We start from the raw sequence: 24,096 nt of genomic DNA, 5'->3' as shown, positions 1-24,096 counted from the left end.
AGATTTCCCGAAAATGGGCTTCAGAGCGTTAGCGTCGCATTTATTTATAACAGCCAGGGCTTGATCAATACACCCACACCTATTTCATTCTGATGAAAGATTTTCAAATCCTATTTCAAGCTTCCGGCAATAGAGAAGTGAGAAATCGGTAGGCTATTTGTTGTGCTTAACTACAGACTAAGACAGTCCACCAGCTTGGTGTAGCCTACAGAAAGTGTTGCACACTCACCCGGTACATGCTAGTTTAACGGCAGGTGGTCACTAAGCAAATACGCCCAAAGCGCAGGGCTTCTATTGGCTTGCTTCATCACCCATATTCGTTCATATTCAACTTCCACGGGTCACCCGCCTTGCAGGTTCCGTGTCTGCAAAAATTAACTACTCTCTATATGTCTGCTCCTTAGTCGTAGAGTAGAACACTTATGCCAGTAGTCAAGATATAAATCTCTTTGGGGTAAGCAGAGCCCTTGCCCTCACATTTACAGACATTTTATCTTTAGAGGAAGTATAGCGACTTCCCAATACCTGTGAGAATCAAATCTTATAGCCTGATTACTTCAGGAAAAGGCGGTACATTTACGGTGGCACGAATTTGAGTTTTCCAGCTGGTATAAAATCAAAGCAACCAAGCTGCGTCACTGGTGCATACAAGCCGTGGCACAAGGTCATCAAACTTGCGTTTGTGGTTTGGCGCAATTCGCTCAGCACACGCTTCCATCAAGGTATACTGATCGGAATGCCCGTCAGCTACCTTGTTATGCTTAGTGCGGTCAGCTTTCGATAGTCCTTTCTGTGTCTATCATTCTTTGTTAAATTGATGCCTGGGCTGACGGTTACCAGACTAAAGACCTTAAACGCCGCCTTCTACATACTGAGCAGTTTACCCGATCTTTGGTGTGCACTTCTCCGCCCTTGCAGTGTTGCTCCGCTTGAAATCCCGTATGTAAAATTAAGCCTGCGATTGTAGACAAACGCCAGCGAACAGCAGTTCTTGGGGAGCTCAACCCCCAGACAGTATTAATTGTTCGTAAACAATAATTCGTAAAAAAATTATGTTTTCGCTGTCTAAATCCGGGCGTACGCAAAAATCTACAGATTCATCTATGTGTTGAGAGCATTTTTCCGAAGTTTTCAATGTTTCTGGAAAAAATAATTCTTTGCTCGTTTTTCTTTCGGCATTCAAAATTTTTACATCCTTTTACATCTCTACCTGAAACTCTATGTTAACGCGATATTACAGAACCAAGGAGAGACGAGTGCGGCTGAACATATACCACCAAGGAACAGTTTTTCCGGAAGACCCATTCCCTCTCCCTTTTGTTTCGCCGAAAACGCTAGAGTTTTCAGCGGAGGCATTCTACGACACCCACAATAGCACTCTTCACCCTTTAAAAGGTATAATATAGGGCTATCGCTGGAAAATAAGACGAGAGATACAGTGCTCTGATCCACACTTATGATTACCGCTATTCGAGGGGAAATGGCAACGACACGGATGCTCCTGCGGCGGTTGCCGTCATCGCTTTGTGCCTCGCCCATGAGGATGTTGACGAGCGCGTACTCCATGAGCGAGGCGAACACGAACACAGTGCAGGAGGACATGAAGATGTCGATGGCCTTGATGTAGGACACGGGCGGGAGGGACTTCTGCGACTGCGCGTGCTGCGTGGAGAGGGTGAGCAGGCTGGTGACGCACAGCGTCACGCGGGCCGGCACGGCCTCGGGCTTGATCCAGAAGGAGATCCACGACATGATCACGATCAGGCAGGTGGGGATGTACGTGTGGAACATGTAGTAGCCCAGCCGCCGCTTCAGCGTGAACACCAGCTGGATGCAGGTGAAGTTGCCTATTGTCGAAAGCGAAAGCCGACATCAGAAAAAATTGCTAGATTTTCACCGTTGCTGTAATGAGAGTGTCTGCGGCCGCTATGCCGGATTCATATTGCGATATCAGTCACAACATTTCGTAATATTGCCGTGAAACTTACGAGATGTTTGTTGTTCATTCGGAAAACCACGTGCATGATACTTTCTGATCAAAGACGCGATGAGGTCTATCTGGAATATTTTTAGCCGCGCGCAGCTGGTTCTACATCCTTCCAGATGATTGTGGTGCTTTAATCGCCGTATCTATAAACATCTACGGCAGCTATATATTAAGCACGGCTAAAATGGGCCGTGATTATGTTCTTCGACGACCACTGAGCACACCTGCTGCCATCGCTGTCGCCCAGTTTTCTAGTTCTTTGTGGACGCAAGCCAGACCAACAAAGAGTTTTTTCAGTGTCAAGTTTGATGTCTACCGTGTTGTCCACAGCATTTTGGCCACCATGCGGAATGATTGATTACGGTAGGCTGTGGTGAGAGGGTCAAGCTGCAAAGAACGCATGCGTCACAAGTGTCCCGCAAGTTCGGTAATCCATCCGTATAAGGCGGGTGTCCGCCGAATCAAGCATATTGAAGCAAATGGCGGCGGGAGAACCAATCAGCACTCTGCGATGTGAATATGACTTCACTAGTGGCTAGAGTGTCCCGAGCCATTAGCGTGGAAAGCCGCATCAGTTGCTTCTTTTGCCCACTCATTCGTTTAAGACAACGCTAACCACGACGACAGCGCGCAAGCGTGTAATGTGCACTTAGCAGTCGGTTTAAACAAGAAGTCGCAAAATTGCAGAAATTCTACGATGCAGTAAAAATGTGATTGAATTTATATAAAAGTTCGTTTGTGCACATTATTCCTGGAGCGTTATAGGCTAAAAAGAAAAAAAAACACAGAAATATAGCCTAGCTACATCGGCAGTGAGGTGACAAGATGTTTCACAGGCCCCATTAGCCTCAAGTACCGACACAAGAAATGATCACCTTGACCACAAGAACACCCACAGAACATTATCCAGCGGGAAAACTTTACACAACCAGATGTTTAGGTGCGACGGCTTTCCCTTACTATAGGTTGTTCTGTAGGTTGTCCACAGAGCAAGGGCACTTACATTAGTACCTTCCCTAAGAGAACTTTTTCGATAGGACATATATTTAGAGTAGAGCCATAAAAAACATGTTCACTTCATATCATTCTGTCCAATTTCTGCTCATATTTTTACCAAGGTGAGCTAAACAATATTCAATTGAATTTCTCCCCATTTGGTTTCTGTTTTGGTTGCAGTAGGCGAATGACAATACGTGTCAAAGTCGACTTCAACAGTGGTGAGGCGTAATTACAAAGCCAGAATGGCTGCTTGATAGTTTCAATTCACTCCAGCATTTACGCCAGCCCGCTGCAAAAGCTGAACTCTCCAAGAAGATATAAGCCGCCTTATTATCACAGCATTTTTAAGCCTCTTTTTAAGTGACCTACAATTTGAGGTTATAGCAAGGGTAGGCTTTTTAAATCAGCATATAAAAATTGAGAAAATAAAATCGTCATTTATATACCAATCTCAAATGAATTTCTCTTGTGATTAATGTTTACTGAAATATTATGAATTCGTTCAAACAATACATCACCAATGTTTCCGTCTCTCTCTCTAATCTTTTATTCGGTTGACGGATGCGAAATCAGATTAAACAAAAGAGGGCTAATTACTCAACATTCAAAAACATGCAATGATCCGTTCAAAAATATCTTCCAATGCTGACACTCTTGTCTGATGCGCAATAAAATGTTTAAGATAACTCTGGTGGTAAGATGTATCCGTGCTAGCACCTATATCTCTAATTTAGAGTCTAGCAAAAAAGAGTAGTGAATCACGTGATAACTTGATAGGTGTCAGTCGCTAGAAACATCACTTCTTGCAAGTGCATCTCGGGCGAGAAAGAAAAACGGCAGACACGCTCACCAGTAGAATACAGTTGTGTGCAGTCACCCATCGTTGTGGAAACGAGGTTGTGCTGGGGCAGCTCGATGGATTCGTCTACCACGAGTGGAACCTCTTCCTCCCAAGCGAACACCAGGTCGTCCGTCGTGTACGAGACTGCGAAAGGCACTCGAAAGGCTTAGAAAACACTCTGTACTGCGTTTTTCTCTCGCCACTGAATATTGCCGCTTTGCGCGCAACAATTACGTCAAATATTGTGCTTTGAAAAACTTTTGCTTCCTCTCAAATCCAAAAGTCGCCAGCAAAATCAGTGCCGGAATGTTCGAGTTCAACACCTTGCTATTCTTCGCGGCACAAATAGGATGAAGAGCTGATTTGGTTGCAACGCGGTTCCAATTTTATTTCGAGCACGCATGCTCTTGAGCCTTTGCTAGAAATTTTTTTGTTGTGGTGCCCAGTTTGCTTCGGAGTGCTTATGATTTTTCTCAGTCTAGCAGTGCAAGAAGTGCTTAATATTAATCTTTTTTTGCAATCTTGGCAACTGTGATCGCATTTATCCTGCTCGCTTAACGTTACTACATGCCTTTCTCTCTTTCCTCTGCTTTCGACAAAGCTTTGTCGACTTATGGACAAGTCAAATAGACCATACTACAATTGCGAAAAGTTTCTCGGCTAACCCCTGTTGCCAATTTATTAGGCTAATGATGGTGACGAGACGCATATGGTAGCAAAAAGCTGCAAACTGAAATTTCATGTTTGGTATTATCTTTAAATCTGAGCGTTCGATATGAACAGTAAGCAATAGATCGACAATATGCAGTTTCGACAATATGCACAATAGATGTAATGAAAATGCGTATGAAAGGAATGATACTATATTTCAATATATTGCTAAAAACACCCCTGGTGTGAAATTATCAATATTCTTAATGACAGCCCTGAAAAAATGTTCTTGGCTCACAAATATAGTGTGCTAGGTTATAAGCAGTACAATCGCGTCGCAAGCAATGATGTTTTAAAAGTACGAGTTCTTCCCTTGCCGTATAATATACGGGAGGGTACTTTTATGCCGCGGGATAATACATCAGTATTTTGGTTCAGTTTCAAGCGTTCTTTGCGTGTGAATGTCTTCTAAAAGCTGTTCTTTTCCCATTGCAGAATACGCAAAAAGTTGTAATAATTATATATACTGTTACTGATAATGAAAAGTTTTTCTTTTCGATTCGTTCCACTAATAGGATAAAAGAGACGACAATTAATTTATAGTAGCGGCTTTTGAGCCAAATTTTTTTCTTATAGCGAAAAGGCACACGAACATGTAACTCAAGCACAAAAGGCTACAGCAGCTTTTCACATAGCAACACAGATGTTTGCAAAAGTGTTTTGTCAGTAGTATGCGTCCGAAGAAATATATTTACAACAAAGAAAAGAATGTGTTTTTAACGAAGATTTAAATCAATCCTTGAATGCGGTCAAGTGTTATCGTACTTATAAAGCTGCTGGTACAAACTGGCTTGTAGAAGCGATAAATCCGTCTTGCGTAAACACATCCAATCACTATATCCTGCTGTCTCACTGCATGCAGCGTTTATTGTTTCTGAAGGATATGCGTGCGCAGCACTGGGAAAAAATGTTCGACCTGATTTTTTCTTTACCGTACTATATTCCATTATTACACCATATTTTATTTTATTTGCTTTCTCGTCCTTGCACGCGAATATTTTTGTTTTTTCTCTAGCGTCAAAATATTTCAAGGAACGATTATGTAGTTGAATGTTCGCTTGTGTCTTGTCTTAGTCCGAGGAAAATAAATGATCTGAAAGCCAGAGACCGCCCTGTTATTTGTTTCTACCCTATAACTGTTATTCTACATTAGCGCTCTTTTTCATATCTTCAGTGAACACGTTCGCAGAGCGTATTATTCCTTTCAGCAACGAACCCTGAAGTGTCCTGGAATTCTCTGCTTCAGAAGCCTTGTTAGCAGCGACGTATGTTGCGTTAGCGCAACTCGTGCATTTCACCAACAATATCATTTGGCAGAGGAAACAGTGTACTTACTGCTTTCAATCTTCATTGTGCATATCTGGGTATCGTGCGGGTACGTCTCAAACTTCATGGCACAGGACAACAGTAGAGTCAGCCTACGAGAAAAAAAATGAACCTCAAGAAGACGCAGACAACGCTCTATTATAAACAAGGAGTTTTGGTTTGGCGGCCTAGATGGTGACAGAGACGCTTCAAGTTCTGATTTGACCATGGCTAAAATTGCTGGTGGATCTGGACGCCAGATAGTCTCATCAGAGCTTAACATATAGAACAACTAATGAGTTTATTGAACAGCAGAGTGCAAATTAAAGATATAAAACTCAACAAGAAATTCCATTACAAAAGCTTGCATCTATGCTGAATCGCAATAAACAAATGTTACACTTCTAAAATTTTGCGTTATCCACGGCAACTAAGGACAAAAAAGAAAAATGTGCACTACGTTCACTATATTCAAACATTTTGGTATTCAATAATTAGAAGGGTAACGCGTGTAGTACGCTCCAAACAGGTACCAGTAAAGCAAGGTGCGAGGTTCAATGTCTATATATCTTGTTACTTGAATCACTTTATTCCAGTTTAAGTCATATTTATTAACTACAGCGTAGGAGAAAGGAGACAGAGCCACCCAAACGAAGAGCCCTTTTCCCTGAGCTCATTCATGATATTCCTTCAGTGTTTACAAGTATAGACATTGAAAGTGCACAACCAACGGATCGCTTTTCAGCAGCGCAAAGCCACCCGAGGACGATGCACATATGGTCGCACTTTGTCCTCATGTTATAAACAATCGCATGAGAGAGAGAGAGAGACTCTTTAATGAAGAAACAGAGAATTTAGCCGGCGTTTCAATATCGCTGGCATGCTACTCTGCGTAGGGAGGGGAATTTGGGAGATAAAGACTGAAGGAGACCAGCGTGGAAGAGATGGAAGGAAACAAAAACGAAGATAAAATGCCTTAGCCTGCTTCAGGCAACAGAGACTTGCAATGAACTTTCTTTTTACATATTTAAAAGACATTGGACATCTCGATAAGCTCTAAATTCACTTGCAGGTTACCTTCATGCATTCTTCTTGCAGTGAACTTCGTCAGCCCATTTGTCGGACTATGCACTCCATCATTCCATAGGTTACATCAATGCTCGCCACTGCATCCTTAGCACAATCGCATGTCAATATATTAAAGCCTGACGACTTAACCACTCTCTCACCACCCTGAATGAATAGGACGCAGACCTCAAATATAAATGCATATTTTGCAACAATTAGTGCTACGTGGACACTACATGGCACCACAGCAATACGGTAGCGTTTTTTTTTTTTAATCGCCTGGGAAGTATTTTTGCTAAACGCAGCTATGAAACAATTCAAACTCCTCAGAGTAAGAAGCCTAAACGTATCAAAGGCAAAAATTAGGCATCTTAGACGAAACCAAAATAAAGTTCAGCAATCTTTATTGTTGATCAAGCTATACAGTGCCTCTACACAAGTACTGTAACCTCATACTATGTGGAATGCCTCATCGTTGTCAGTCCGTCCGTCCGCCAAATCTATCACGCTATGATGTCACCAATGGCACAATTGCTATAACCCATATACTCTTAGCAATCACCAATTAATGGGTGATTGTTAATGAGTTAATTTGTCATTACTTAGTATTTGGTGAAAAACAAAACCGAACAAAATTTAAAATTAAAAATAAGGACTTCATAAAAATTTCAAAAATAAGAATAAAAATTGGAAAATAAACATATATAAAAAGGATAAACAACCACAACAACATAAAAAATGTAATGCCTACACGCGCCGTGGAAAAAAAAAACCGCGTTCTAGAAAGTCTCATGCGTCCGCATTCCTGCACGTAAGCAGACTTAAGTGCCCTCATAATGTTTTGCATTTGCGTATTTCTAGTTGTCTAGAGATGTGGGCTCTCACTCACTTCACCATGTAGAGTATGCGCCTGTCCGCGTAGAGCCATATGTAGTGGTTGGGGATGGTCATTTCCTGGAAAGTGACGCGCTTGGCGTTCTTGAAGAACGAGTCCGGTCGCCACAAACGCTGCAGCCAGCTGACAGGGAGGAGGCGGTACCTGGCCGTCATGTTGCGAGGAAGGCGGAGACGGTGGTCCTGCCACGTCTGGGACATGAAGATGTCCGCCACGTACGTCTTCGGGCATAAGTGGAAGGGTGACGAGAAAAGTAGGGGAAATGTGTAAGTTTAAAGAGCAGCTTGTTCCACGGTTGCTGCTTACATTTTCGCTAGGCATAATTCATCTGGGACACTCATTGTTCCTTGATTACGCGTCACACACATCGAAGCGTAAGCTCAAATTTATTTACCATTAGCAGTAAAAGATTGTGAAGATATTTTGTCGACAGTACACCATAAAAATTTGGCTAATCCCTTTTCTAACGGGAGGTTTTTTACGGATATTGAAATAGATTGAGCAAAGAGACCGCAAATATAAAAACTGAGGCCTCACCATTGATCCTTCGTCAATGGAGTCCAGGCTGAGTACCGTCACGTGAAAGCTCACCACAGTAGGCTTACCTGCGCAACAAGTACAAATAACGAATAAGATGCACTGTTCAAGTTTATAAAAGAATAATATTACCTATTCAGATTAACTCTTTCCAGTGAAACAGCAAATACTTCTTGGCCACGACAAGAGACCAGGCCTAGTTCGTTCTCTAAGTCACTATCTTAATGGTGGCACAATGCATGCTGTCACAACAATTGCACCTATTTACCTTTTGATAGGGCCAGAAAGAGCGCCGTGTGGTTTGAGAAATGTGTGGCGCAGTATTGGGGATCTGTTTTAGTAGCGTGTTGTCAGGGGTCCTCTTGAGAGCAGCTCTTCCTTTTTGGTCCGCCGCATGTTTACGGTCTCTTGTCTCCAGCTTACATGCAGCTTTTCTGGCCAGACGCTCCACTTTGACCTCGGCTCAAGAATCCAAATGCCTTCATGCCTTTGACCTCATCAGCATTCATAACCCTCTAACGGACTATTTATTTTCTAAAACCATAGCAAAACGGTAACTTTTTTTTACTTCAGGAAATACAAATGATCACCACATTCTTGTTTTCAATAGAACAATCTTCGCTTAATACATTCTTGCTGCTTGGAATGACGTGCGTTGAAAATTAGCATTAAGCAGAAAGAAAGCTCTTCTTCCTTAAGTACAGCGACAGGTACATTTACATCTCTCAACTACGGTTTTCCACAAGTTCACCAGCGCTTAAAGCGCGAACCATACCACAGGGCCTCTTGGCACCACCTACACCAGGTGGGCGTTTCTTTCTGAATACGCTTCCCATTACTGTAACTTTCCGGACAGAGTCTATTTTCCTAATATTGTCACTCAAGATCAAGAAAGTTACTACTATCGTGGAATTATTCAGTTCGAGAATAGCGTAACTTCACAATATTGTTCGTCTGTGCCACTTCAATCTGTAGCATCACCGCTTTTGAGCTCAACCATAGTTTTGCGCTCACTGAAAAATTCAAAGTTAATGCAAATAAAAACCGCAGACTTTATTACCCGTACCTCCATCTGACGGCAAAGCTAAGAAATGGCGCTCGTGCCTGGCACGAACCGTCTTGACGAGCCCGCTGCTCGAGGTCTGCCACTGATTAGGTTTGACGTCACTACGCAGAGAGTCGACGTCTTCTCTTCCAAGCTTTTGCTTATCGTCGAGGGGCCCGTTCATTTATTTCACTTTACTTGCTTTGCGTCTATAAGAGTGACGCAGAGGTCTCATGAGCATTGTGTGAAACAGGAATACGACACGAATAGCGAAATATTCACTTTGTACAACATCTCTCGATTCTGAGTTTCTGAGCGCAGCTTGGATCATAAAGGTGGGCGTTAAGTACTGGTATTTGCATTTCCTACATTTAAATCTCGCTAACAGTTTCAGATCTAAGTTTTCCCACGTGGGGACCTTACATCCAGCAGGCACTTAGCTTTAAGCTCCTTCATGCTGCATGGTAAAACAGATGGTGCGACTTAATAACTTTGAAGCCGGTTAGTTGTTTGTTTACATCACAGCAGAGAAATGCTGGAATATGTATTATAAATATTGATTAACAGTATGTTCTGTAGGGCAAGTTGGAAGTGATTTATATTGTGGAACTTAAAACGCACAATGGACCAAGGAAAGAGAAGACGACAAGGGCGACGACGACACGGGGCGACACAGCGCCACGCAGACTAGATGTCTCTTTCACGCGCTTGCGTTGCCGGGTTCCCCTTCTAAATTTCTACCTTCACAGATCTGGCCTGGCGGCTTCCCCATTGTGCCCTTTTTGTGCCGAACCTGAGACAATAGATCACTTCCGGCTGTTCTGCCGCCGCTTCTCTCATTTGAGGAAGTGTCTTTCGCAAATTCCATTTCATCAGCTGGGCTTGCCTGTGTCTTCCGCGGTTGTTCTTTCCATTGGCGCTTCTTTGTTTGGACGAAACGACAGGAGTGTGCGCTCTGCTGTGCAAAATTTTCTTCAAGAAACGCAGCGACTCCCATTCTAATTTCTTTTTCCCGCCCTCAGTCAGTACGACATTGCAACATTACAGGCATTGTGTACTATTATGCACATTAAGCAATTGTCCCGTCTTCGATCTCTAAGTTAACTGGACCCCTTTCCTTCCCCCTTCCAATCTATCAGACTACATACTATTATCACTCCCTTTCCCGTCAAAACTTTCCTGTATCCAGTAATTAACCGCCTGTGCCTTGGCCACTCCCCCGTAGTGTGTATGTGCCAGCAACGTCTGCGGCCTTCCTTCCTTCCTTCCTTCCTTCCTTCCTTCCTTCCTTCCTTCCTTCCTTCCTTCCTTCCTTCCTTCCTTCCTTCCTTCCTTCCTTCCTTCCTTCCTTCCTTCCTTCCTTCCTTCCTTCCTTCCTTCCTTCCTTCCTTCCTTTCTTGCTTCCTTCCTTCCTTCCTTCCTTCCTTCCTTCCTTCCTTCCTTCCTTCCTTCCTTCCTTCCTTCCTTCCTTCCTACAGCGCCCGTGTCGTCTTCTCTTTCCTTGGTCCGTTGTATGTTTTGCGCTGGTCCACAATATGAATATTGCACAGGCTGTGAGATCGATTAAAGCAGAGGCTCTATGAAATGATCTGTTCAACTGCCAACAACAATTCTCTCATTGTCATCCTTCGCGCAGGTGTGCTATCCGCATTTTCAGTATTGCGACTGACCAAATCACAAACCTTCCGAATTCGATGCAGCCTCAAAAAAGGCGATGGTTGTCGATAGGTACAGTGCGCGCTGTTATTGCCAAATGTTTTTTCATCGGCATTTTTCACTGCCCAGATAACGTATCCACGAACCTTGCAGGACATAATGCCCAACGTCGGTGCGAACACTGATTATTTTTTTAAAAAAAGAAGCCCTGAGCAAAGCAAGACAGGGTGAAGGGAGGAATACGACCTATTTATATAAGAAAATAAAAAAAAATGTTCGGGTCAAGAGCAACAAAGGGGCACCATCATCAATTAAGTGTTTACAGAGTATCTAATTAACTGTTCTGTTTTAATAATTTTTCCGTCGATTATCTATTTCACGTGTATTCCCGTCTTGTAAATGACAACAGTGTATCATAGCTCACTTTAGAGGAAAATATAGTTCAAAAAAGGGAGTCTGCGGCTTGATTATTTACACCCAGCTTAATAAATACAGGAAAGAATGTCCTGAATTTGATGTGATTTATTGTGAAGAACTTAGATATAGATTTCGTGAATGTATACATAGCAGTGCTCGTTTGGCAACCTTCGTTTTGGAAAAAATACAAATCAAAACATGGGGAGTGCTCTCTTATGAGTAGTAACTCGTCTCGGCTGCTGACCAGAAAGGCGCGGGTTCGATTCCGGCCGTGGCAGTCGAATTTCGATGAAGGTTAAATCCTAGAGGCCCATGTACTGTGCAGTGTCAGCGCACGTTAAAGAACCCCAAGTGGTCGAAATTTTCGCAGCCCTAGCTTCACTACGGCGTTCCTTATAGGCTGTGTCGCTTCGGGATGTTAAGCACCCATAAACCATAAACCATAAACAAAAAATGCTGAGCTCTTACAGGCAATGCTATCGGTGTGTAGGTGCCTGCGAAGCGAATAATTAAACAATAAGCGAATAAGCAATAGGAACATACGCATCCAATGAAAATGTTTACGCGAATATAAGCAGCGAAACTGAGTTTGTCATCTCACTGCCACATCCACTGCTCTTCGGGCGGTAATACATGGCGCCAAGACCAGGTGGTGCGATGGCGGAGGCCTTGAGTTTAGATCTGTTGTTGTTTCAGCCCAAACCGCAATGGAGACATGCAACCAAAAAGCAAAATACGCATGTGCGCTGTGCAATGGTAGCGCACATTAAAGAACTCCAACCTGTCTAAACTAAGCCGGAGCTCTTTCTTACTGAGCGGATCTGGTGTCCACCGTGAGTGGGAAACTTACTGCGCCTTTCCTTCATTACGCTCCGAAATTCGATTGGTGTGTGCACCATCTCTGAAAAAGATGCTAGGTTTGATGCGCAAAGATTTCTATGGTGCCTAGATGGGCCAGCGTTGCTTTCGGGGTGGGGATTGCTTCCGGTTGCGGAATTTCGGGTACAGCTCTCCCGTTGAATAAACAGAGCGAAGTGCGGTGGCGTACACTTCGATCTAGAAATTTGCCATTGCCCTAAAAAGTTCCTCATTTTTGTGCATGAAGAAAAAGAGAGTAATGTTAAATATTATTAGAACAATGAAACGAATCGAGTTAATCAGTAAATTAGTTTTGAGCTAAACATATGAAAAATGCCGTGCCTTGTTAATTGTTGTTGACTTTGTGCAACGAAGGCTCCATATTCCTACGCTAAATATTTACCTCGTTGCTCTAAATTACGACGATCGTTCCTGCACCAAGAAGTATGACTTATTCTGAGCTGCAGAAAATTCGCATCTCTTTCTCCCACTTGTTCTTAGTATAAAAGAAACGGCGGAAAGTAGGGAAAAGGGTGCACCTGTCGCTGACGGCATGACCATGGTATCGCGAAGATCGCCGGGCGTTTTCGTGCCAGCTTTTCTTAGTTTTTCTCTTTTAGTCTATCTTGATGACAGCAGCAGGGATGAGACGTTTATTGCCAGACCGATGACTCTCGATACTGAGAGGGCAAGGCAAGCCAGCTCGTCTGGACGACCGGAGTAAATGGTTCGGCGGAAGCGAGGAAGATTGCCTTTTTTTCTCTGACTCCGGTTGGATAGTTTAGTCTCGCTTGTTTGCAGACCCTACACGTGTAAGGAATGAAACGTCTGGCGCTGTCAGGCACTTTGACGGAAACCCACTTTTCTTTGTTCCATGGAGGCAGTCCCTGGTATAGCACATCCCCGACATCCAGTACCATTTCGTCGCTATGCGTGTTGTGAGTCCGAATGGCTGTTAACAAGATTTCGCGTGACCAGCGTTTTAGATTTGAACAGTTATTGCTGAGGATATATTTTGTGCTCGAGTTTGGAGGCGGATGTGTAAGAAAAAGTGCTTACTCATGATGGTACCTTAGATGTACCCGCTTCTGGGAATATTTATCCGTACAGGGAAGCGAGTGTTCTTTTAAAGATCGACAGGGTGTCTCCATAGAATGGGACATGACTGCGATTTCATAACTGCAGACAAGAATGTGTAGTACCTTGACAATTTGAGAGAAAAGTGTTCCTTTCCATAGTGTTTAGTTGACTGATTTCTTAGCCGCACACGATGAAAGTGAACTAATTGGTTGCTGGTTATACAGAAGGTGGTGACAGGAATTCAGGACACGTGATTACCAAGGGCACATTTGGTAAGTCATTTTATGGCGAGAGTCGTTATACAGAGCCCACCCTGAGCCTTGGTGAAGCCGTGGTCCACAGTATTTGGACTGTTCCCAGAGTCTTCTCCGGCGCACAGACACGTTCACACACACGCACGCACACGAACACTACACTGCCATCATGAACAGTTTGTGCTAGGAAGGCCGTGCTTTGTTCAGGGTGTAGGAAGCTCACAGTGAGCACTATGTAGCTGCTGCCCCCGCGTTAATGTGCGATCAGTGGCGACCCTAGCGGAATCTTTTTAACTGAAGAGAAGCCTAGTGTCCGGGATATCGTTTTCTGAATCAGTCACTTTTACACGTTTTCTTCGTCATAGCAGCAAAGCACGTTCCTGTGCAGTATTTTTTTGACGATGCCTTTTATCACCGGGTAAGTGTCATGGATAGCCCCGTCATGCCGAGGATCTCGGAGGAACAGTAAATAAGCTGAAGTTTAATTAGCGCCTCCTTGAGAACTACTGCTTGTTGTAGCGCTTGCTTATCAAAACAAAATGATTGCGTCGGGTGAAGCATTTGATGCCGGCAGCGCTGACGGCACCATTGTTCCACGTGTAGAAGAGTGCATGACCTTTTTAAAGTAAACAAGATATCCTCTCTAGGCTCCTGAACATGACGGTGAAAGTCGTCTATTTCTTGTCGACAAACACTGCAACATAAAATAGGGATTGACGAGTGTTCTTAGTACTGCAACATTGAGCCCGTGTCCTGACTGCTTTCGTCACCGAAACCACTGAATCGCAAAGTATTTATTGTCGGTGTTACAAACAACGAACGCAGAAAGAAAAAAGTTATCTGCGCCAATGGCACTGGCATCGTATTTTTCTAATTGTACTCCATCAACTTTTTCAGTGTCATCCCACCTGAGCGAACGCCGCTGGCTCAAAATCTGCCTCACAGCAGCCTTAAAATCTGCAACATTTCTTTTTATTGTCGAATGTCTGTAAAGTACACGATACCCTAAAAATAAGTCTTAGATACCGATGCTTCGGAACTTTCATTTTTGGAAAGCGATACTTAATAGCGTTAAGCAAATGCCATCGAAAGATAGTATCTAAGGCACATGTATCTTCAATGCTGTCCATGTCTGCGTTTCTGAGAATTGTGTTTCTGGAAATTGGCGAGAGTTATCTGCCATTGTAAAATCGGCAGGACACATCCCCCCCCCCCCTCTTATTACTTCCTTAGTTTATTATTTCTCTATTCCGCTTCACGACAGCTTAGATTCGCAGTTCTGTCGTTATACTTGTACTGAGGTCACCGGATCTTTCTTCTCATTGCAATCTCAGCCGCCGATGAAGAAATGACCGACGTTCTCAGTGTTTGAAAGTAGTTCTTGTATTTAAGAATTTAAAGTCATCGCAAATTCTCAAATAGAGTCGTACCATTTTCCGAAAGTATAAAATAAGACAGGCTTCTCGCATCCGGCCGTGCCAATGGGTATGGCACATTTAGGGCAAAGGTGCAAAGCACTAATAATAAAACTAATTACGGACGGGGTTTCATGCAGTGATACCGCACTGTTATCGCATGTCTTGGTATGTCCCATGTGAGGCACTCTTGCAAACTCCTCTCCCGCTATAGTAATGTTACAAGATGCATGTTGTTAACATAGCTCCCTAAAATGTATCAGGACTTTTTGCTTCACTTTCATACCAGGCCACAGAAATAACGATTTCTCATTGAAAGATAGCTATGACTTCGAAAAAGTCTTTGTGTCAGTAAAGGTAGTAGGAAATTGTTCTTCAATATATTTGTCGTTTTTTTGGGCTTGAAAACAATAACGAAATTCCGCAGAAATAGTAAACATACACTCGCCAATTTCTTGAAGGCAAAAAAAAAGATGTTTCGGGGTCCGAAAGGGTTCCTTGCTCACATGGAACGCTGCCGGAGATGACGGTGGCTTAGGTGCGGTTACAATTGCTCAGCGACGAATTGTTCTAGAAGATTTGTACGAGTTCTGTTAAGAGCACGCACCATGTTATGTTAAGTATGTTTCTTTTTCCTTCAAGAATTTAGCGAGTATATGCTTACTATTTCCACAATGTTCGCTCCTCGCAACACGATATTCCGTCGAACCTTGAACTGAACGATGAACTACACTCCGCTGACTTTTACCAGAAAACTATATTTCTGACGAATTACTTTGACTCTTTAATGCTCTTCTAGAAAAATGCGTTTGGAAAGTACGCAAAAGATCAATAAAACAGTGAAAAACAAGTAAACTTACCGTTCTCTTTAGGAGGTTCAAGGTTGTCGTAGTCCGCTGGATTTTCGGGAAGAATTGATTCTAGATCGAGAGGTTCTTGCCTGAAACAAAGAGCAGTTGCAACTTTCACTGATATTTCACAGTAAAAAGTGAATGTTATTGCGAAAGCATTACTGGGCTATGCCGGCACCGGAAGTGTCCGCAGAAAGTGTTCGAAAAATCTGTTAGCAAAATGCGTCCGCAAAACGTGGAAGCAGGAGTGGTGTGGTGAAGTATATAAAATCATTGATTACACAATTCGAGTCAGAGTCATTTTTCATTAACAGTAGGCGTCACTTATTAACCATAATTAACGATACCGTCATAATCAGCAACACTTATAAAGGTTGCCAATTAGTGGGGTTAATTAATAAGTTTGATAAAGTGAATCAATGAATGATGCTTGTTAGTGAATGTAATTCTTGAGGCTAATTTGTTCCTTTTGAATATGTTTAGGCGGAAAAATAAGTAATCTATGTACGGGCATCAAGGACAGTTCACGCCTGAAGCTGCAGAAGGTACTTGTATCCGTGAACAGCGGCAGCTGTGAACGTGCACTTGTCTGGTATGAATAGCGAGTTTTGCCTGAAATATTTAGCGCATTTTATTTTTCTGTAAGGGCCTTACACATTTTGTTAAGGCCCGATTAATAAATTTGAGAAACAAACTGTAGTGGCCAGCGGTTGGTTAGGAATTCCTGTACACTACGTTATTTCGCGTATGAATGTAGTAGAGAAACTCAGTACAGCTTCTCACTTTGTAACATACCTACCGCAAACGTCGTTTGACCACTCCTTGCCTTTCACGTAGCCTTTTTCGTCGAAACGTCGCTTGAGCTATAATATATGACGAATGTTATTCAGCGGCTAGGCAGAGAGCGATACAGGTTCGGATAGAGCGTATCTCTTTTAGCTGCGATTACGGAAAGCCATATAGGTACCACTGTAGCGTAAAATCGGCCTCTCGAACAGGCTAAACGGCCCCATTCGTTTCTGAGGAACAGCCTGGTTTTTCAGCGTTGATTCAAGCGTGCTTCTCAAGTTCCTGTGTGCCCATAAACGGACCCAAAGAGTTGTTAATAGTAGGTTCGAAGACCTTTCTTCCATAACCATTCCTCGTGCTGTCTGCTGCGGCCTCTATGCCTTCTCTAATGACTGATATTTAGTTATATGCACAGACAGCCAAATAGATGTTCAATCAAATACCGCAAACCACATTATAAGGCAGGAGAAACTCCGGTTATGTCCTGCCACTTGGAGCAGCAATTAAGGTTACTTTTTTTTAATGAACGAGCTCTCAAGGCCGCTCAGAGCGCCCATTTTGCTACACAAAGTTTGAAAGGTAACTTGTCGGATTCTGACTTGCAATGATATTTAGGCTGCAGGGCTGATGTACCGTTTAAAAAGTCATGTGTAGCAGCGACAGATTTGAACCACCGGTGTGACTGTAGATTAATCAGTGGAACAACACGAAGAGGCACGAGCCGCGCGCCAAGAAGCTCGCACTCCTGACTGGCACGGTTATTAGAATAATCCCGTTTTGGGCTTCCGAATACACCTGGTACCAGTGCTATCCACGTGTGCGCTACTGACCGTAAGAGACAGATATGCGTCATAACGAGCGCGGGGCTGGCGACGATATCGCAACTTCAAAATTATTAGTGGTGGCGACAAATGTTCATGTTTGTGTGGCGGATACTCCATCCAGAACGCCTGATTGCTACCAAGTACGAGTTTTAAGATTATTCAGTGGAGTGTATTCGCATAATAGCCGCACTTTAGCCTAAAAAGTCCCGGGAAGGCGATCATTGTATTGTTGTCAGTAGAATAAAAGTAAAACAAGAAAACGTTTTTGCACATACTAGCATGTTTTCTTGCTTTCGTTGCCTTTGAAACCAAAATATTTTACTTAAATTTCATTTCTAAGGCTTCATTTGTGCGCACATGGCTTAAGCTTTGAATGCTTGTAAACGCGACGCATACTGATTGCCCGCCAAAAGTTCCGCCGACGTTGCATGGAAGTGACGCAAAAGAAATCGTGACTAGGCCACAGCAATCACAGGCCCCATATGCCAGATTTTTCAACGAAGACTGCTGAAAACTTCCAAAAATAAACGATTCGAAATGTTAATGATATCTTCGAAGAACTTACCCATTGCTGCAGGTGTCTTATTTTACTCTATAATAAATGTATCAAGGAAGCTAATTATCTAAAACTGTAACTATCTTTCTAATTACACAATCGGGTGGTTACGGCCGGTCCGCGAGGCGTTTGAAGCTATGAACAAGACGATGCTTATAGTTCTTGAAACAAAGAAACAGTCATTGTCATGACCGTGCAACGCGATGAAAGGAAGCGCAATTTTTCCGTGGAAAATAAAATCTCACCGCACGAAGCGCGCAAGAATTCCATTTCAAATGCAAAGTTCGCTGGTGATGCGTTGCATTGCCAACGCTACCAAATTGGAGTTTCGTGTGCTATTGCATATTCCTTTGATCTGCCGCTGGACACCAGAAAAAAGATAGTCATCGCCTAGGTGAAACATTTTGCTGGGTTAGTTGGTGCTTTATTCTCCAAGGTAACAACTTAGCACAACGTAAGATCTGTCACAAGGAGCACACAAAGGCCAACGCGCTACTGACAACTGATTCCGTGATTGAAAAATATAGTTCTTGCGTAGCGAGATAGTCGGAACGATTGCTATCTGCTGAAAAATAAGGGCAGCAGAATAGGTAAAAGAAACAAGCTTGACAAGGAGTTAGGCTAAACATTCCAAAGAGAACGATACGTATTTAAAACACATTTAAAGTAATAAGACAAATTATGTAAAGAACCAAAGAAACATTTTTCATTGCACGCTGCTTTGGGGCAGCAAAATAAAATAGGTTCAGGTAAACAGCAAAAAGAATTTTATACACAAAAGAACATAACGTATACGGACGTGGCGGCGCGCAGGTAGAGAAACTGCCGACGGGCCACTTTAAGGCTGTCCTGGCCTGTACATTCACACTACCACGAGCATACTGCGTTCATAGAGAGGTTCTGACCAGTGCTCATTGCAACTCATCTACGCGTGATCATTAACTACAGAAGATAGTTTTAAGAACCCTACTTGAGTCTTGCGCAGGACGAACGAAGCATCGCTAACCCAATTCACACCTTTTTTTCTGATCACGAAAGCTTCCTCCAGTGCGCGGGCAACTCGGTCGCCGCTCCTATCCAAAACATTTTCCTCACAAATATGCTTGGAGGAATGGTCTGCTAATTTGTTGCAGCGTGCAGTCTGATTTGATTCATTGCGGTTTTCGTTTGAGCGCTAAATGAATTTTTGAGGGAACACGAGCCTAGAAGCCCGGCGAAACAAAGGCGTTTTTTTTATCCCCTCACCACCGTCTATGGCGTACACTGTGGACGCTAAACTCTGCTCCAGAAGATGTCATCCCAGACATAAACGTAGGAACCATTTGTACACATTGTCCTCGTCTTCTCTGTTGGAGTGATCTGTTCGCGTGTTTTCAAAGAAGCACGATAGTAGTATTTGTTTCTTTCAAATCACTCTTAGACATTTTTAACCATATCAACCTGTATGCCACGAGGTTGCCGCGGGGTTGTGTTTAGTTTGCCATGGGGTAAGCTGTGATGGGTACCGTCGTAATATTTGCCAGTGGTCGTTATTGTTACAATGCGGCCTCGCTTGTAAAGGGAGGGGCCTAGAAAACTCGCTGGCATCGCAGGAATTTTTCTCAAGAATTGAATGTTGTGGTGTTCATGAGATATGACCGACGTGGAGTGACCTTTTATCTTTTATCACAAATTTGGCGCGAGGGAGCACGTTTAAGCGGAGGTTTACCTCTTAAGGAAATATATTAAGTTCATATTGGTTGCTTGGTTCTTACGGCGTACAATTTTGACTCTAGGGTACGAGATGTGAAAATGTATACCCGCGACTAGATTCAGTGGTAGAGTTTGTACTCACCTGGCGACTTCCACGCTGAGAAACAGCATACAATGGAACAGGGCGGCACGCAGGCATATCATAGCGAGGCTAACCGCTGACCGGTTCCATTGGCCCCCAAGTGCGGTGCCCTGCGCATGAACCATGGGCGTTATTACGCATAGCTTAAAGGACCGAAAATTAGCGCAGTCAAATTTGCGGACAACATGGACTATGCAGTTTTTCGTGCGATTACTTCAAGCTGCCCTTTTGTGCGAGGCGTACTAGCGAAGACATCCTCACTCTAATACAGGCCGATTACACGCGGATTTTACTGAGAACAAATAGACACTGAACACTGCTGCTTCGAAAAAAAAATGCTTTCCTTGAGCGACACATTACACGCCGTATTAATCATACCGGAGAGCTAAGGAAGGGCTCTTTCTGAATACGCGCCTTGCGTTATTAATACACTTGTATAACCTGAAGGATTGAGTGAACTACCGCAGTTTTATATTAGCGTTAATGTAAGGCTCCTAATGCATATTTTAATCGCTAAAGTATGGTCTTTAAATGAGTGCTACTGGTGTTATGTATGCACGTATTTTTAGAAAAAGTCGCATCCCATTTGTGCACTGCGACGACTCTGGTAACTCTTCCGACTTTCACGTCCTCCTGTAGAACAAGCCGATTGCGTAACTATAGAAACCCCTTGCAATTCTGGTGTCCTGCTGCTTTTCCATGCCTGTGGCTAGGATGATTCCAAACAGAGAAAGGGAAAGGAGAAAAGGAAGGAAAAAAGAACGGCAGAACTGAAAAGGGAGAAAAAAAAAGAAAAAGGAAAGGAAAAGGAGGAAAGACAGAAGGAAAGAAAATAAGGAAGAGAACAACAAAGAAAGAAAAGAAGAAAGGAAAGAATAAAGAATAAAGAAAGAGAGAAAGTATAGCAACCAAGAAAGAAAGGAAGAAAAAAGGACAGAAAAGAATTGAGGAAGAGATGAAACGAGAAAGGAAGCTAGAACGAACTAAATAAAGGAAGGAAAAAGGAAGGAAAGAAATCAAGCGAGAAAAAAGAAAGAAAGAAAGAAAGAAAGAAAGAAAGAAAGAAAGAAAGAAAGAAAGAAAGAAAGAAAGAAAGAAAGAAAGGAAGATTGAGAAAAGCCAAGAAAGAAGGAAAGAAGGAAAGAAACGAAGAACAGAAGGAAGGAAGGAAGGAAGGAAGGAAGGAAGGAAAGAAGGAAGGCAAGTTAAGCAGACAGTAAGAGGGAAGAAAGAAAGAAAAAGAGAAAAAAAGAAGGACGGAAGAAAGAAAGAGAGAAGAAAAGAGAAGAAAGGAAGAGAGGAACCAAGAAAGAAAGGAAGAAGGAAGCAAGAAAGAAAGGAATTAAGAAAGGAAGCAAGAAAGGAAGGAATGAAGCAAGAAAGGAATAAAGGAAGGAAGCAAGAAAGGAAGGAAGAAGGGAAGGAAGCAAGGAAGAGAACAACAAAGAAAGAAAAGAAGAAAGGAAAGAATAAAGGAAGAAAGAGAGAAAGTATAGCAACCAAGAAAGAAAGGAAGAAAAAAGGACAGAAAGGAATTGAGGAAGAGGTAAAAACAAGAAAGGAAGCTAGAACGAACGAAATAAAGGAAGGAAAAAGGAAGGAAAGAAATCAAGCGAGAAAAAAGAAAGAAAGGAAGATTGAGAGAAGCCAAGAAAGAAGGAAAGAAAGAAAGAAACGAAGAAAAGAAGGAAGGAAGGAAGGCAAGTTAAGCAGACAGTAAGAGGGAAGAAAGAAAGAAAAAGAGAAAAAAAGAAGGACGGAAGAAAGAAAGAGAGAAGAAAAGAGAAGAAAGGAAGAAAGGAACCAAGAAAGAAAGGAAGAAGGAAGCAAGAAAGAAAGGAATTAAGAAAGGAAGCAAGAAAGGAAGGAATGAAGCAAGAAAGGAATAAAGGAAGGAAGCAAGAAAGGAAGGAAGAAGGGAAGGAAGCAAGGGAGAGAACAACAAAGAAAGAAAAGAAGAAAGGAAAGAATAAAGAAGGAAGAAAGAGAGAAAGTATAGCAACCAAGAAAGAAAGGAAGAAAAAAGGACAGAAAGGAATTGAGGAAGAGGTAAAAACAAGACAGGAAGCTAGAACGAACGAAATATAGGAAGGAAAAAGGAAGGAAAGAAATCAAGCGAGAAAAAAGAAAGAAAGGAAGATTGAGAGAAGCCAAGAAAGAAGGAAAGAAAGAAAGAAACGAAGAAAACAAGGAAGGAAGGAAGGCAAGTTAAGCAGACAGAAAGAGGGAAGAATGAAGAAAGAAAAAGAGAAAAAAAGAAGGACGGAAGAGAGAAAGAGAGAAGGAAAGAGAAGAAAGGAAGAAAGGAACTAAGAAAGAAAGGAAGAATGAAGCAAGAAAGAAAGGAATAAAGGAAGGAAGCAAGAAAGGAAGGAAGGAAGCAAGAAAGGAATAAAGGAATAAATGAAGGAAGCAAGAAAGGAAGGAAGAAGGGAAGGAAGGAAGGAGAGATAGTAAGGAGGAAAGAAAGGAAGAGAGGAAGAGGTAAAGGAAGAAAGAAAGTATTTAACAAAGAATGGGAAAAAGAAACAAAGCGAGAAAGAAAGACAGAAAGAACTGAACCCTCTGCGAACAAACGAAAGCTGGATTGACATCGCAGTGAAAGACTACAGCGCGGGACTCCGCCCGGTGCTTCTAGTTTCCCGTGCACTTGGTTGCTTCGGTCAGCATTCGTTTCCGTACCGTGTATCTTGCGCTACGCTTAGCCTCCCCGAAATTGTAAGACCAGCGGTTACAGCGGATGAAAAGAACCCTTCGCTTTAGATAGGTAATTCCCCCAATCACTTCCCTGATTAAACGCAAGCCAGGAAAAAGTAAAGCATTTAGCTCGGCTAGTTTGATGTTTTTTCGGGCGTCTTAACTAGCGCGAACGGACTCCCACTGACACTTGTATGGTGTTTCACGAAATATCCCTTGAAAACTTTGTATGCGGCGTTTTTGAGTATAAAGGGTGTTTTCTCTCGCATATTATTAGTACCACTGGCTCCAAGAAAATAAAAAAGAAGCCAAATCATGTGAACTATGCATATTGTTAATGAAATTGAATACTTAACCTTTAAAACTATTGCATTTAAGCAATGCCTTTTTTAAGAGATGTCTAGTGCACCATGAAAATATCCTTACCATTTTCTGAATTTACTAAAAGGCGACTGTTGTTGACGCACCGGAGCAAAAGATTTCGGCCATTTGCGAATGCAGCACTGGCCTGACGAGTTAATGCAGATACCGGCGCATGGTATTAATCGGCGGGCGTGTCGCATGCTCTCTACGCGCTGACGTACGATATCCATACTTTAGGCGGCAAGCTCCAGAAAAAACGCACGCGGTGTTCTTTGCGTAAAAAAAGGCCCATATTTCTTCCTGTGCAGCTCCAAGGAAAACCTCCCGCCCAAAATCTAATAATTGGTGTGGCTAAAACTTAATTCCGGCAACATATATTTAAACCAATTGAGCAAAATAACTGCAATACTTAAAAGATAACTCAGAGTTTTTGTTTACCAGTTTGTATAACCAGTTTGTTTTATCGCAGTCTTCGACGACAAAAGAACAAAACGATTTTTGATCTCGGAAATTTCTTTTTTAAAAATTGCACCATTCGGCGTAACATCCGGAATATTCGCGGTAATGTCGGGCTGACGCTACTTATCAGCTGCACTTACGTCCCACAAAACCGACTGGTAGCTTGCAAGCCTTGGGCTGAAAGAAAATGAATTTTTTACGAAGACAAAAACAACACGCAAGATAACAAGCGTCAAGAGAGGAGGAGAAGATCGAAGTACCGCCTGGTTTGCCCATCTTACAAGGGTTGTCTCCTTCACTGTGGCTACAACCGTTGCTACTAGGGCCGCCTTACGGAAGCTAAGGTATTTTCCTGCTCACCTCGTGGAATCCTAGTGGATTAAAAATCTGCTACTCGAGGTTTAAAGGTAGGGTTCCCCTCTGCACGATTGATGTTTAATTCTTAGCACTTAGTACAGCAGCTGCAAAGCGGGGGCTTCTTTTACGTTGCCCGTGGGTTCATTAAGTGGGTTCAGGACACCAGCGCTGCGCATGTTCTGCACTACACCCTTGTGGCTGTGTCTTTAGATAGGCAAGAAGCCAAAAATACAAATAGGTTCTTCGACACTCGAAGTATCTCTCACGACCTGCGAGATATTCTTGATTGATATGTGAT

General features: G+C 42.7%; 1 protein-coding gene across 1 annotated transcript in view; it reads right to left on the bottom strand.

The window, feature by feature from the left end:
* Nucleotides 1-24,096, bottom strand: part of LOC144108819 (glycine receptor subunit alpha-1-like) — a 91,705-nt gene that overhangs the window by 5,657 nt on the left and 61,952 nt on the right. The window contains exons 2-8 of the mRNA XM_077642001.1: nt 19,923-20,032; nt 15,929-16,008; nt 8,344-8,411; nt 7,801-8,027; nt 5,874-5,956; nt 3,837-3,971; nt 1,465-1,847 (exon numbers count right to left, since the gene is read on the bottom strand). Coding sequence (XP_077498127.1) covers nt 1,465-1,847; nt 3,837-3,971; nt 5,874-5,956; nt 7,801-8,027; nt 8,344-8,411; nt 15,929-16,008; nt 19,923-19,984 — 1,038 coding nt within the window. The 5' untranslated portion in view covers nt 19,985-20,032. The remainder of the gene's footprint in view (nt 1-1,464; nt 1,848-3,836; nt 3,972-5,873; nt 5,957-7,800; nt 8,028-8,343; nt 8,412-15,928; nt 16,009-19,922; nt 20,033-24,096) is intronic.

Source organism: Amblyomma americanum, chromosome 10, assembly GCF_052857255.1.
Source record: "Amblyomma americanum isolate KBUSLIRL-KWMA chromosome 10, ASM5285725v1, whole genome shotgun sequence".
In the NCBI taxonomy this organism is placed as follows: domain Eukaryota; kingdom Metazoa; phylum Arthropoda; class Arachnida; order Ixodida; family Ixodidae; genus Amblyomma; species Amblyomma americanum.
This window is presented reverse-complemented; position numbering and strand designations above follow the sequence as displayed.